Source organism: Strongylocentrotus purpuratus, unplaced genomic scaffold (genome assembly GCF_000002235.5).
Source record: "Strongylocentrotus purpuratus isolate Spur 01 unplaced genomic scaffold, Spur_5.0 spur5_scaffold_15, whole genome shotgun sequence".
NCBI lineage: Eukaryota > Metazoa > Echinodermata > Echinoidea > Camarodonta > Strongylocentrotidae > Strongylocentrotus > Strongylocentrotus purpuratus.
Genome location: NW_022145600.1, coordinates 14,024,194 through 14,036,916, shown reverse-complemented (window position 1 = coordinate 14,036,916; position 12,723 = coordinate 14,024,194). Strand labels below are relative to the sequence as shown.

The window sequence follows — 12,723 nt, the reverse complement described above, 5'->3', positions numbered from 1 at the left end:
TATTACAACTTTAAATAATAAATATCCTCTTGGTTTAAACATAAAAGCGACTTGTTAGAGGAATACATCTGAATGAGCTCACATAGAATAGGGCCTGACTTGGGTTCTGTGTGTACGGTTTTATGCTATTCTTAATTTTCGTCATAATTCTTATCTGTTGGTCAATAGAAAGTGAGGTAAAGTTTTTAAAGGTTGACTTTACACATTCTAGCTAGCTGTACAAAAAGTGTTTTTAGATGATTCAAAATGATTTAAATTCACTGACAGGTGAAATTTACAAGGGAGGAACTTCCAAATCAATTAAACATAATAGAGAGAAAACCAGGAATGTTGTAATGTACAGCACTAAAAACAATGAACTTAGGGAATAAAGGCAATTTAATTCACAGAAATTAGAAGTGAGTGCAGAAAGCAAAAGGACGAAATATGTCTACAGAAGAGAGATATGAAAAATTAGTCAAGTTAATCAGGGGATAGTGAAGGTTATAGGGGAGACAGAAAAACTGAGAAGGCAGAGGATCATACCAAAAAGAAAAATACAGTGAGAGGGGTCAGGGAGAGAAAGAGTGAGAGGTAGAGGGAGAGAAGGAGTGAGAGGTAGAGAGATACATGTAGAGAGCGAGAGCGAGAGCGAGATATAGATATATTTGGGTTCTTAAATGGACATGTGTGTTCTACAGCATTGAACGACTGAGTACACATGGATAGACTTACAACATGTACTCAATAAAGCAAGTCAAAAACAAATATAGGAATGCAATTTCAATTTTTAAAATGACATCAAAATTGAATTATTACCATTATTATGAATTATAAATGAATACAACTTAGCACAAATACACAGAAATAAAATCATGCATATCTTTTTCCCCCTCCAAAGTCACCTGAATCAGATTCAGTTATTTCATTTCCTACATCATCCTTACGTTATCCATATCAAGCATCATCAACAACAACAACAGCAATAGCAATAATAACAGAAAACTCTCTGTACAAAATAATTACAGGTGTATTTACATCGATGTGTTACACACAAATATCAGGTCACACAATATTTGCTCCAGCAAAAATTGCTCTGAACTATACATCGTCCACAATAAAAGGTTTAATAGATTAAGGATTGCAATTTGGTATGTAGGTTAGGTTTAGAGTTAAGGTTGGAGTAAGGTATAGTGTTGGGTCAATGGTTTAAAGGCCAATCCAACCTTTGTAATAAGTTCATTTGTATGAAAGCAGAAAACTAAGAAAAACAGAGTGGCGAAAGTTTGAAAAAATTGTTGGAACAAATGGGAAAGTTGTCTGGCACTACGTCAAAGTGACATTAACCCTTCAGCCAAAAATGCCCATACAGTGATTACATCTTTCAAAAATTCAAATTTCTAATTTTCTGTCCGATTTCATTCAAACATTTACCAGTCTGCTTCTCTGCTTTTTTTGCTTTCGTTTAGAGTACTTGTCTGTTAAAGTTGGATTTTCTTTTAACCCTATTTAGCCCGGGGGGGGGGCTTGAGAAGCCCCCCCCTCGACATTTTTCGCGATAATTTTTTAACGCAAGAAAATCTTGCACTGAAATTTTGTGACTTTTTTCTTTCGAGTCTTGCGCAACTTTTGAAAGAAATTTTTCGAAAATCGGACCTACCATTACAAAGTCACGTGTCCTTTTGTCTTCGCATGTCAGCCCGAAAATCGCTCATTTTTGTGATTTGTGTACAAAACATATGGAAATCTCATTTTTCAAATAAAGAGGTAAAACATTGGTTATTTGGTCTTGTTTAGATTTTAGGTGTTTATTTTGGGGTCAAAATAGTTGAATTATAGTTGGAAATGAAATAAAACAACAAAAACTATAAAATACATAAGTTAAAAAAACAAAGAAATACATAAGAAATTATCAAAACAATAGATAACATAAGGAATAACCCTGGTTTTTCAAATTTTTGTGTTGTATTATTATTCCAAATGGTCTAACAAATATATGTAGTGAGAAAGAATGCTTAAATATGAATAATGTCTGATTTATGGGCAAAAATGTGAATTTAATGACCTTATTTGCATAAATTACCATAAATATGCAAATGAGTGAATTTTTCAAAAAAATTGAAATTACCATAGTATTCTATACACTTCACTTGACATGTATGCAAATTTTCGCGGCGATCGGGCGTTTCACGGCCGAGATCACAGGGGGGGGCCTGAGAAGCCCCCCCCTGGGCTATGCAGTTTCAAAATAGCCCGGGCTAAATAGGGTTAAGTTAAAAATTTCCCTTGAAGAAATTGACCGCAGACAATAGTCGCTGGAGCATGCGTTATTCAATCAAATGACGATTGGATTCAAATGGAGTACTAGTTCTTTGAGAGGACGGACATGAGATCTAAGACTTCAGACATGTTGGCGCTCTTTTTCTCTGCTGAGGAGCTCACTTCAAGCAGATGGACATCTCTACCCTTGAGGGGTAAGACCAGGTCTAAGCTGGCCAAGAAAGCACCTCCTTTCTTAGCTCCAGGAAGATCCTAACAAAACAAATAAAGAATGAATGTCATCATGATAATAAAAATCATCGGATTCAGGCTTACCCGCACATAATGTATGTAAATTCTCCACTCCCTGGGGAGCATTCCAACCAAGCATCATTTTCACGATCGCACACTTGCTCATCTAACCACATTAACTTTTGCATCCTACTGGGTACCCATTAAACACCTGGGTAGAGAGTGGCAAATGCAGATCAATGTCTTGCCAAAGGAAATTGGTGCCGGGGCGGGACTTAGACTGCGGACCTTGTGATCCACAGTCAGGTGACATGTCCATTGGACCACGACACCTCTACATCAATTCCTCACAAAGAGTTGTCATGGTCTAGTGGATACAGTACCTGCTGCAGCACTAACGTCCTTTGGCAAAATATAAATCTAGATTTGACACTCTCCATCCAGGTGTAGGAAAAAATTCCTTGAATACTTGAGCGCCTTATCGTGGTAGCTTGGCTAAAGCAAGGGTAACTAGATGGAATTTTGACTGCGCGCAGTCGAAAATGATGCCTCCGCCATAGAGCAATTTAAACAAGTTTGGAGTTTAAATCTCCAGTGGTTCTTGAGATATCATGATAACAATCTCAATGTATGGAATTTCATAAGTTGACCTCTGTGACCCTTGACCTTTGACCTACGTGCTCCAAAATCTAATCAGATTGTCTTCCTATGGTGATACACACTATCATTAAGTTTGAAGTTTAAATCTCCAGTGGTTCTTGAGATATTATGATATGGTGATACACACTATCATTAAGTTTGAAGTTTAAATCTCCAGTGGTTCTTGAGATATTATGATAACGATCTCAATGTATGGAATTTCATAAGTTGACCTCTATGACCCTTGACCTTTGACCTACGTGCTCCAAAATGTAATCAGATTGTTTTCCTATAGTGATACACACTATCACTAAGTTTGAAGTTTAAATCTCCAGTGGTTCTTGAGATATCATGATAACAATCTCAATGTATGGAATTTCATAAGTTGACCTCTGTGACCCTTGACCTTTGACATACGTGCTCCAAAATCTAATCAGATCGTCTTCCTATGGTGATACATACTATCCTTATTAGTTTGAAGTTTAAATCTCAAATGGTTCTTGAGATATCGCGCTAACAAACTCAATACAAGGAATTTCATAAGTTGACCTCTGTGACCTGTGACCTTTGACCTACGTACTCCAAAATCTAATCAGATCGTCTTCCTATGGTGATAAATACTATTCCCGAGTCTTAAGTTTAAATCTTAAATGGTTCTTGAGATATTGTGATAACGGTCAAACGGGACGGACGTACGGACGTACGGACGTACGGACGTACGGACGGACAACCCGAAAACATGATGCCTCCGGCACCACCTTCGGTGGCGGAGGCATAACAATATGATTAAAGGGGCTCTTCAGGAGAACATTATAAATACTGATGAGGATAACCTTGGTAAACAAGACTTATTATCATTATTATTATCATTATAATTCAAATTCATCAGTAAAATGAACTATAACAATATGTCGTCATTCAAGATTCCCATTCACTTAAAATAGACTCTTAATAATAATATTCAGCTTTTATAAAGCGCTTAATACATCTCCAACGTCTCTAAGCGCTTTACAGATAAAATATAACCCTGGTCATTGGATTCAGTGCTTCCCCACACACACTGTGTGCACAATATTGCATATGGTTCAAAGGAGAACACTCATATTCCTCCATTTTGTTGATGGCAAATCAAAAGGCAATAGCCCCACAAGCGCTAATTTTGCAAGATACTTTGAATGTAACAAGATAGCACCAAATCTACAGTATCCTGAAAACTACCCCCAGGATGACTATATCCAGAACAGCCACCCCAAAAATGCCGCCCCTTGAGACAATTGCTCCTCAGAACACTTACACCTAGCCAACTATCCTCCAAGATAACCTCCATTTGAACAACTATTCCTTACATTATACTAATACCCATATTTTTTAAACATGTATTATACTAGGCAAGGCTCAACACTAACAGGTTTCGGGAACACATTGAGTATTCTTCCTAGAATATTTCCCATTTTTGTTAAGTTAAGTTTAGAAATCTTTTGTTGGCACTAAAACTCTAAAAGGGTTTACATTGATCTAATGTTCTTACCTGTTTGTTGGCAACGACCAAAAGTGGGACCTTTTCTAGGCGTCCGTCTTTGAGGAGTTTGTGAAGCTCTTCTTTAGCTTCAGGAAACCTGACCTCATCGGCTGAATCTACCACAAAGACAAGGAGCTCTGTGCCCTGCAAGAAGTTATCCCAATATGACCTCACATTCTTGGTTCCACCAACTGTACATAAAGGAAGATGAAATAAATGCTTATAATTGTGAATGGTTGTGAATGGTTGTTACTGTAAATCAAAAGATGTGGATAAGAAAAGCATTCACATCGTTGGAGCAAAATACCACATAAATTAAGAATGATGTTCATTCTGTTACTTAATAGAAACATAACATATTAGTGCAATGCTTAATTGCATAAATCTTTGCAAATATTAACCAATTATTACTAAACAATGGAATACAAAACAAATGGAACAATACTCCTTTACTTAAGTATTGTTCTTCAATGAATGTTTATGAATACAAAAATTATTGACTATCGGTACTTGGAATGTAACATTTCTTCTATCTAAATGAAGAAATCTGAAGTACTGGTACTGTAATTAGTAATTACTGTACTAGTTTTAACCAATTTACTACTCTAACCCTCTTGTACTTTAAACTGACAAGGCAATCCACGATAAACTATGGACTCTTGAGCATACCTTCCCAGACGTTGAGAGTTGTATTCTTGGCTTGAATGCACATGACGTTGAAGCCTTCTGTTGGCTCCAGCTTGCCATCTCCCTCTTGATGACTCAAACATTTTAGTAGACTGCTTTTCCCTGCTCCATCCAATCCAAGAACAAGGACTCTTTTTTCAGGATTCGCCGTCTGCCAAGGCAAGAACATCAATTCACTTTTGATACACAAAAGTCCAATGATTCAATTTTTTATATGTTGCAGATGATATATTCATATGACTTTGAGAAATATAACAATTTTGAGCAAGGTCAGATGATGGTGACCATGTTCATATTGAGGCAGTGTAATGTCTATGGCAATGAGGGAATTGACGTTGCTTTTAATAGAAGGTGCTAGAGATATTCATATTTCCCAAATTCCTATGAATATATCATCTGAACCATATAAAAAATGGAATCATTGGATTTCAATGAAATTATACATAGAAGATTCAAGAATCCCTTGATTCCCTTCATAACTCACTAACATAGAATTTGTACATTAATCTATTTCCTATGTTGAGGCCTGTTTACTGTCGAATTTGCAAAAACCTGCATGAAATACTGCCCTCTCAATGGGAAGCGATAGAAATGAAAGAGTGCTGTTTTTATTATGATTTCAAACTCTTGAAAATCACTGAAGAAACGGCCTGATTGGCATTTGGCAGAATAATGATATAAAATGGACAATGATATAAAAAATAAAAAAATAATTACATGAACGGCACCTGTGCTCAGTATTTAATAATTACATGTAGCTATGAATATACAAATGAAAGTAAAAAATAGGCCTACAGGGATTTGGTGAAAGATGTACAGTACCCCGACTTTGAGGGAAAGTAGTTTGAAAACTAGCCAATCAGACTTGAAACACCAAATAAACAATTTAAAGAGTGAACAATGGACGATTGAATTAAGTTAATGAGAGTATACCGAGATGTTGTGAATCCGGACAGTTGATTTAAAACAGCAATTTAATGAAGTTAACAAGCAATTATTATATTTCATAAATCTTCCAAGACTTAAATATGTTGGATATATTATTATAAACATGATAAAGGACGAATATTCAGGGAGGGAAAGTAGTTTGAAAACTAGCCAATAAGACTTGAAACACCAAATAAACAATTCAAATAAAAAACATAAGTAGTCTATACCGAGACGTTGTGTATTCGGACAGTTGATTTAAAACAGCAATTTGAAGAAGTTAACAAGCAATTATTATATTTCATGAATCTTCCAAGAATTATGTTGGATATATTATAATAAACGTAATATTAAAGGACAAATATTCATGACGGTTAGTTGTTTATTAGGCAGTAGGCCTAGATTCTAGAGTAGAGGCTAGACCCACTCCAGCAAAGCATAGAGAGTCAATGATAGACCCTAGACAGTGCTATTTGATAAATATATTCTGTTGAATTCGAAGGTAAAAGAGAAGTCCTTATGTTTGTTCAGTCAACTTCAGAATCAGTGTCCAGACGGCCAATCCCCCATCATAATTGACAAATAGTAGAATTACCATGGCAACCAACTGAAATTGAAAAGTGAAATGAAACAATAATTTTACATTTTTACATAAATTTTACTATTTTTAATTTTAGGAATCTGATTGATCGCAAATTAGAAAAGTAATAACTTTCTCATGTTTTGGTCGGAATTTGCTCAAGGTTTCACTGACCTATTCCTCTCATTTTCTGCTTCTATCAAAACTAACTTAACAAGTCTTGAAATCGCGGTGGACTTCCCCTTTAACAAACTTATAAATGAACATGTGGGGCAATATAATATAATTTAGTATATTTACATCTGCTCGAGTACTTTCCCCAGGTCCTGCAGTGCCACTAACAGCTAATCTTTTGTAGAGGATATATGTTCCACCAATTAGAGATGCACTTGTTCCAACAACAACGGCAGCTTTTGATAAGAAAGACAATTCTTGAAACCACGATAACGCCATTGCTGATCCGCTGAAATTAGACCTCTGAGTTTGTGGAATTACGCTTTTACGGTATCTTAGAAAATGCGGATAAATTAACAACTAATTTTGTTTAGAGAGGGACCGTGATACGCCGATTCTATCTTTAGTTAAACGGGTGGGTGATTTTTAGATTCCTTGACTCTGTTGGACCATCATTGAAAGAAAATCAATGAAACAATTTCAAACTTAAATTTAAAGCATTCACAATTAAATATAGATGATGTAGTCAGAAAATCACTGGAATGAATTTCGCCTTATTCAATGAATTTCTTTTTAAACAACCCTGAAAAAACAAATAATTCAATCTATTTCGTTTGGAGATGTGCTTCACAGCGCATCAAGAGACAAAATACTTATTTTTTTATAATCCTAAAAGCAGAATTTTTACCGTCTTCCCCATAGAGATGAAATCGTAATATACATTGTATTTCTATGGTCTACACAGGGGGGGGGGGGGGCTTCTTTCAAAGTGGGGGTGCCCAAACAAAAAGGCATTTTCTGAAAAGAAAGGGGAATCTACTAAGGGTAAACTCCAAGTGAAACAGTATTAGACGTTCCAATTAATACATTATCAGATGATGACCTTTCACATTATACTATATTTTGAAGTTGTGTGTGATTGTTGAAGATTCATTTGCAAGCGAGCAAGAATTAAAAGATTTATGAGGTCGCATTGTAAACAAAAAAGATTTTATTATTTGAATAAAATCATCGATCCCGATCGGGATTTTAGCACAATAAAAGTATGAAAGAATAAATAACAAATTAAACAATTACTTTATAAGCTTAGTGTTATCCTAGCTGGCGTAGCCTACCGAGTGAGCTTGAGAAAAAAAAAATTTAAAAAAAAATGCTTTCAGTCGCTCCAGGCTAAAGGAGAAATCTGTTATTTCGGGGAATGTGGGGTAATAAAAATATCTTATCATAGCATACCGTATACGTAGTCTTAACAAACAAAAAATGAGTGACTTTAATTTTTATAAATGCAGTTGAATGGAGAAAACCCCTTCATTGCTTTAACCTTTACATATTTAGGGCAATTTATCAGCTTGGTACTATTTCTATGATGGTCAAAAGGTCATGGGGTTTACAAGATGAGAGATCGGAAAAATGCCTCCTTAGCAATATGCTGATAAACTACTTGTATCCCTTTGTTGAGGAGGAGGGGGTGTCCCCTAAACAAACAAAAAAGAAAAACATGATTAAAAAACACAAAGTAGAAAGGCATAGCAGCGAATCGAACCGAGTACATCTGTATTGTCAAGCGATGTCTAATCCACATGACCACTGTGCTTCACTGATATTAACTTGTTCGGTTCAAGATGTTAACACTTTCTGATGTAAATGACTATAAAAAATATGCTGATAAACTACTTGTACTCCTTTGTTGAGGAAGAGGGGGTGTCCCTTAAACAAAAAAAAGAGATGAAAAAAAAAAGCGAGGTAAAAAGGCATAGCCGAGAATCGAACCGAGTACATCTGCATTGTGAAGCGATGTCTTATCCACATGACCACTGTGCTTCACTGGTATTAACTTGTTCGGTTCAAGATGTTAACACTTTCTGATGTTAATGACTATAAAAAATATGCTGATGAACTACTTGTACTCCTTTCTTAAGGAGGACGGGGTGTCACTGAAACAAAAAAAGAGATGAAAAAAAAAGCGAGGTAAAAAGGCATAGCCGGGAATCGAACCGAGTACATCTGCATTGTGAAGCGATGTCTTATCCAGATGACCACTGTGCTTCACTGATATTAACTTGTTCGGTTCAAGATGTTAACAATTTCTGATGTTAATGACTATAAAAAAAATATGGTGACGAACTTCTTGTACTCCTTTGTTGAGGAGGAGGGGGTGTCCCTTAAACAAAAAAAGAGATGAAAAAAAAAGCGAGGTAAAAAGGCATAGCCGGGAATCGAACCGAGTACATCTGCATTGTGAAGCGATGTTTTTTCCACATGACCACCGTGTTTCACTGATATTAACTTGTTCGGTTCAAGATGTTAGCACTTTCTGATGTTAATGACTATGCTGATGAACTACTTGTACTCCTTTGTTAAGGAGGAGGGGGTGTCCCTTAAACAAAAAAAGAGATGAAAAAAAAAGCGAGGTAAAAAGGCATAGCCGGGAATCGAACCGAGTACATCTGCATTGTGAAGCGATGTCTTTTCCACATGACCACCGTGTTTCACTGATATTAACTTGTTCGGTTCAAGATGTTAACACTTTCTGATGTTAATGACTATAAAAAATATGCTAATGAACTACTTGTATTCCTTTGTTAAGGAGGAGGGTGTGTCCCTTAAACAAAAAAAGAGATGAAAAAAAAAGCGAGGTAAAAAGGCATAGCCGAGAATCGAACCGAGTACATCTGCATTGTGAAGCGATGTCTTATCCACATGACCACTGTGCTTCACTGGAATTAACTTGTTCGGTTCAAGATGTTAACAATTTCTGATGTTAATGACTATAAAAAAAATATGCTGATGAACTACTTGTACTCCTTTGTTAAGGAGGAGGGGGTGTCCCTTAAACGAAAAAAGAGATGAAAAAAAAAGCGAGGTAAAAAGGCATAGCCGGGAATCGAACCGAGTACATCTGCATTGTGAAACGATTTCTTATCCACATGAACACTGTGCTTCACTGATATTAATTAGTTCATCAGCATATTTTTTAAAGTCATTAACATCAGAAAGTGTTAACATCTTGAACCGAACTAGTTAATATCAGTGAAGCACAGTGGTCATGTGGATAAGACATCGTTTCACAATGCAGATGTACTCGGTTCGATTCCCGGCTATGCCTTTTTACCTCGCTTTTTTTTTTCATCTCTTTTTTTGTTTAAGGGACACCCCCTCCTCCTCAACAAAGGAGTACAAGTAGTTCATCATCATATTTTTAAAGTCATTAACATCAGAAAGTGTTAACATCTTGAACCGAACAAGTTAATATCAGTGAAGCACAGTGGTTATGTGGATAAGACATCGCTTCACAATGCAGATGTACTCGGTTCGATTCCCGGCTATGCCTTTTTACCTCGCTTTTTTTTCATCTCTTTTTTTGTTTAAGGGACACCCCCTCCTCCTCCACAAAGGAGTACAAGTAGTTCGTCAGCATATTTTTTTTATAGTCATTAACATCAGAAAGTGTTAACATCTTGAACCGAACAAGTTAATATCAGTGAAGCACAGTGGTCACGTGGATAAGAAATCGCTTCACAATGCAGATGTACTCGGTTCGATTCCCGGCTATGCCTTTTTACCTCGCTTTCTTTTTTCATCTCTTTTTTTGTTGAAGGGACACCCCCTCCTCCTCAACAAAGGAGTACAAGAAGTTCGTCAGCATATTTTTTTTATAGTCATTAACATCAGAAAGTGTTAACATCTTGAACCGAACAAGTCAAAATCAGTGAAGCACAGTGGTCATGTGGATAAGACATCGCTTCACAATGCAGATGTACTCGGTTCGATTCCCGGCTATGCCTTTTTACCTCGCTTTTTTTTTCATCTCTTTTTTTGTTTAAGGGACACCCCCTCCTCCTTAACAAAGGAGTACAAGTAGTTCATCATCATATTTTTAAAGTCATTAACATCAGAAAGTGTTAACATCTTGAACCGAACAAGTTAATATCAGTGAAACACGGTGGTCATGTGGAAAAGACATCGCTTCACAATGCAGATGTACTCGGTTTGATTCCCGGCTATGCCTTTTTACCTCGCTTTCTTTTTTCATCTCTTTTTTTGTTGAAGGGACACCCCCTCCTCCTCAACAAAGGAGTACAAGAAGTTCGTAAGCATATTTTGTTTATAGTCATTAACATCAGACAGTGTTAACATCTTGAACCGAACAAGTCAAAATCAGTGAAGCACAGTGGTCATGTGGATAAGAAATCGCTTCACAATGCAGATGTACTCGGTTCGATTCCCGGCTATGCCTTTTTACCTCGCTTTTTTTTTCATCTCTTTTTTTGTTTAAGGGACACCCCCTCCTCCTTAACAAAGGAGTACAAGTAGTTCATCATCATATTTTTAAAGTCATTAACATCAGAAAGTGTTAACATCTTGAACCGAACAAGTTAATATCAGTGAAGCACAGTGGTCATGTGGATAAGACATCGCTTCACAATGCAGATGTACTCGGTTCGATTCTCGGCTATGCCTTTTTACCTTGCTTTTTTTTTTCATCTCTTTTTTTGTTTAAGGGACACCCCCTCCTCCTCAACAAAGGAGTACAAGTAGTTCATCATCATATTTTTAAAGTCATTAACATCAGAAAGTGTTAACATCTTAAACCGAACAAGTTAATATCAGTGAAACACGGTGGTCATGTGGAAAAGACATCGCTTCACAATGTAGAAGTACTCGGTTCGATTCCCGGCTATGCCTTTTTACCTCGCTTTTTTTTAAATCTCATTTTTTGTTTAAGGGACACCCCCTCCTCCTCAACAAAGGAGTACAAGTAGTTCGTCAGCATATTTTTTTTTATAGTCATTAACATCAGAAAGTGTTAACATCTTGAACCGAACAAGTTAATATCAGTGAAGCACAGTGTTCATGTGGATAAGAAATCGTTTCACAATGCAGATGTACTCGGTTCGATTCCCGGCTATGCCTTTTTACCTCGCTTTTATTTTCATCTCTTTTTTCGTTTAAGGGACACCCCCTCCTCCTTAACAAAGGAGTACAAGTAGTTCATCAGCATATTTTTTTTATAGTCATTAACATCAGAAATTGTTAACATCTTGAACCGAACTAGTTAATATCAGTGAAGCACAGTGGTCATGTGGATAAGAAATCGCTTCACAATGCAGATGTACTCGGTTCGATTCCCGGCTATGCCTTTTTACCTCGCTTTTTTTTTCATCTCTTTTTTTGTTTAAGGGACACCCCCTCCTCCTCAACAAAGGAGTACAAGTAGTTCATCAACATATTTTTTATAGTCATTAACATCAGAAAGTGTTAACATCTTGAACCGAACAAGTTAATATCAGTGAAGCACAGTGGTCATGTGGATAAGACATCGCTTTACAATGCAGATGTACTCGGTTCGATTCCCGGCTATTTCTTTCTACTTCGTGTTTTTTTAATCACTTTTTTTCTTCATATTGATTGTCCTTTTCTTTTTTTTGTTTAGGGGACACCCCCTCTTCCTCAACAAGGAGTAAAATTAGTTCATCAGCATATTTTTTAAAGTCATTAACATCAGAAAGTGTTAACATCTTGAACCGAACTAGTTAATATCAGTGAAGCACAGTGGTCATGTGGATAAGACATCGCTTCACAATGCAGATGTACTCGGTGTAAAAAAACACGAGGTAGAAAAGGGGTACTAACAAGAAAAAGCGGTAGGAGAGTCAGAGAAAGTAGGGCACCTATCAGGTCTGAATATTGGCAGTTATGAGAAGGG

At 36.5% G+C, this 12,723-nt stretch overlaps 1 protein-coding gene across 2 annotated transcripts; it reads right to left on the bottom strand.

The window, feature by feature from the left end:
• Positions 1 to 2,247: 2,247 nt before the first annotated feature.
• LOC115918639 (ADP-ribosylation factor-like protein 3) lies at positions 2,248 to 7,353 on the bottom strand. 2 transcript variants are annotated; one of them, XM_030985647.1, is made up of 5 exons: positions 7,143 to 7,353; positions 6,858 to 6,869; positions 5,318 to 5,486; positions 4,658 to 4,839; positions 2,248 to 2,511 (listed from the first exon to the last, which is right to left on the bottom strand). In XM_030985647.1, the coding sequence occupies exons 1-5, from the start codon at positions 7,293 to 7,295 to the stop codon at positions 2,344 to 2,346; spliced, it is 684 nt and encodes a 227-aa protein (XP_030841507.1). In that variant the 5' UTR covers positions 7,296 to 7,353; the 3' UTR covers positions 2,248 to 2,343. The 2 variants fall into 2 exon arrangements, with proteins under 2 accessions (XP_030841507.1, XP_030841508.1); XM_030985648.1 differs by lacking the exon at positions 6,858 to 6,869 and having other exon boundaries at positions 7,143 to 7,351.
• Positions 7,354 to 12,723: the final 5,370 nt, after the last annotated feature.

Coding starts and splice junctions, on each gene's coding strand:
- LOC115918639 (XM_030985647.1), bottom strand. CDS start 7,295: ATGGCGTTATCGTGGTTTCAAGAATTGTCTTTCTTATCAAAAGCTGCC. Junction 4,840..5,317: donor AACTCTCAACGTCTGGGAAG/GTATGCTCAAGA, acceptor CTTTATGTACAG/TTGGTGGAACCAAGAATGTG. Junction 2,512..4,657: donor TGGTCGTTGCCAACAAACAG/GTAAGAACATTA, acceptor TTGTTTTGTTAG/GATCTTCCTGGAGCTAAGAA.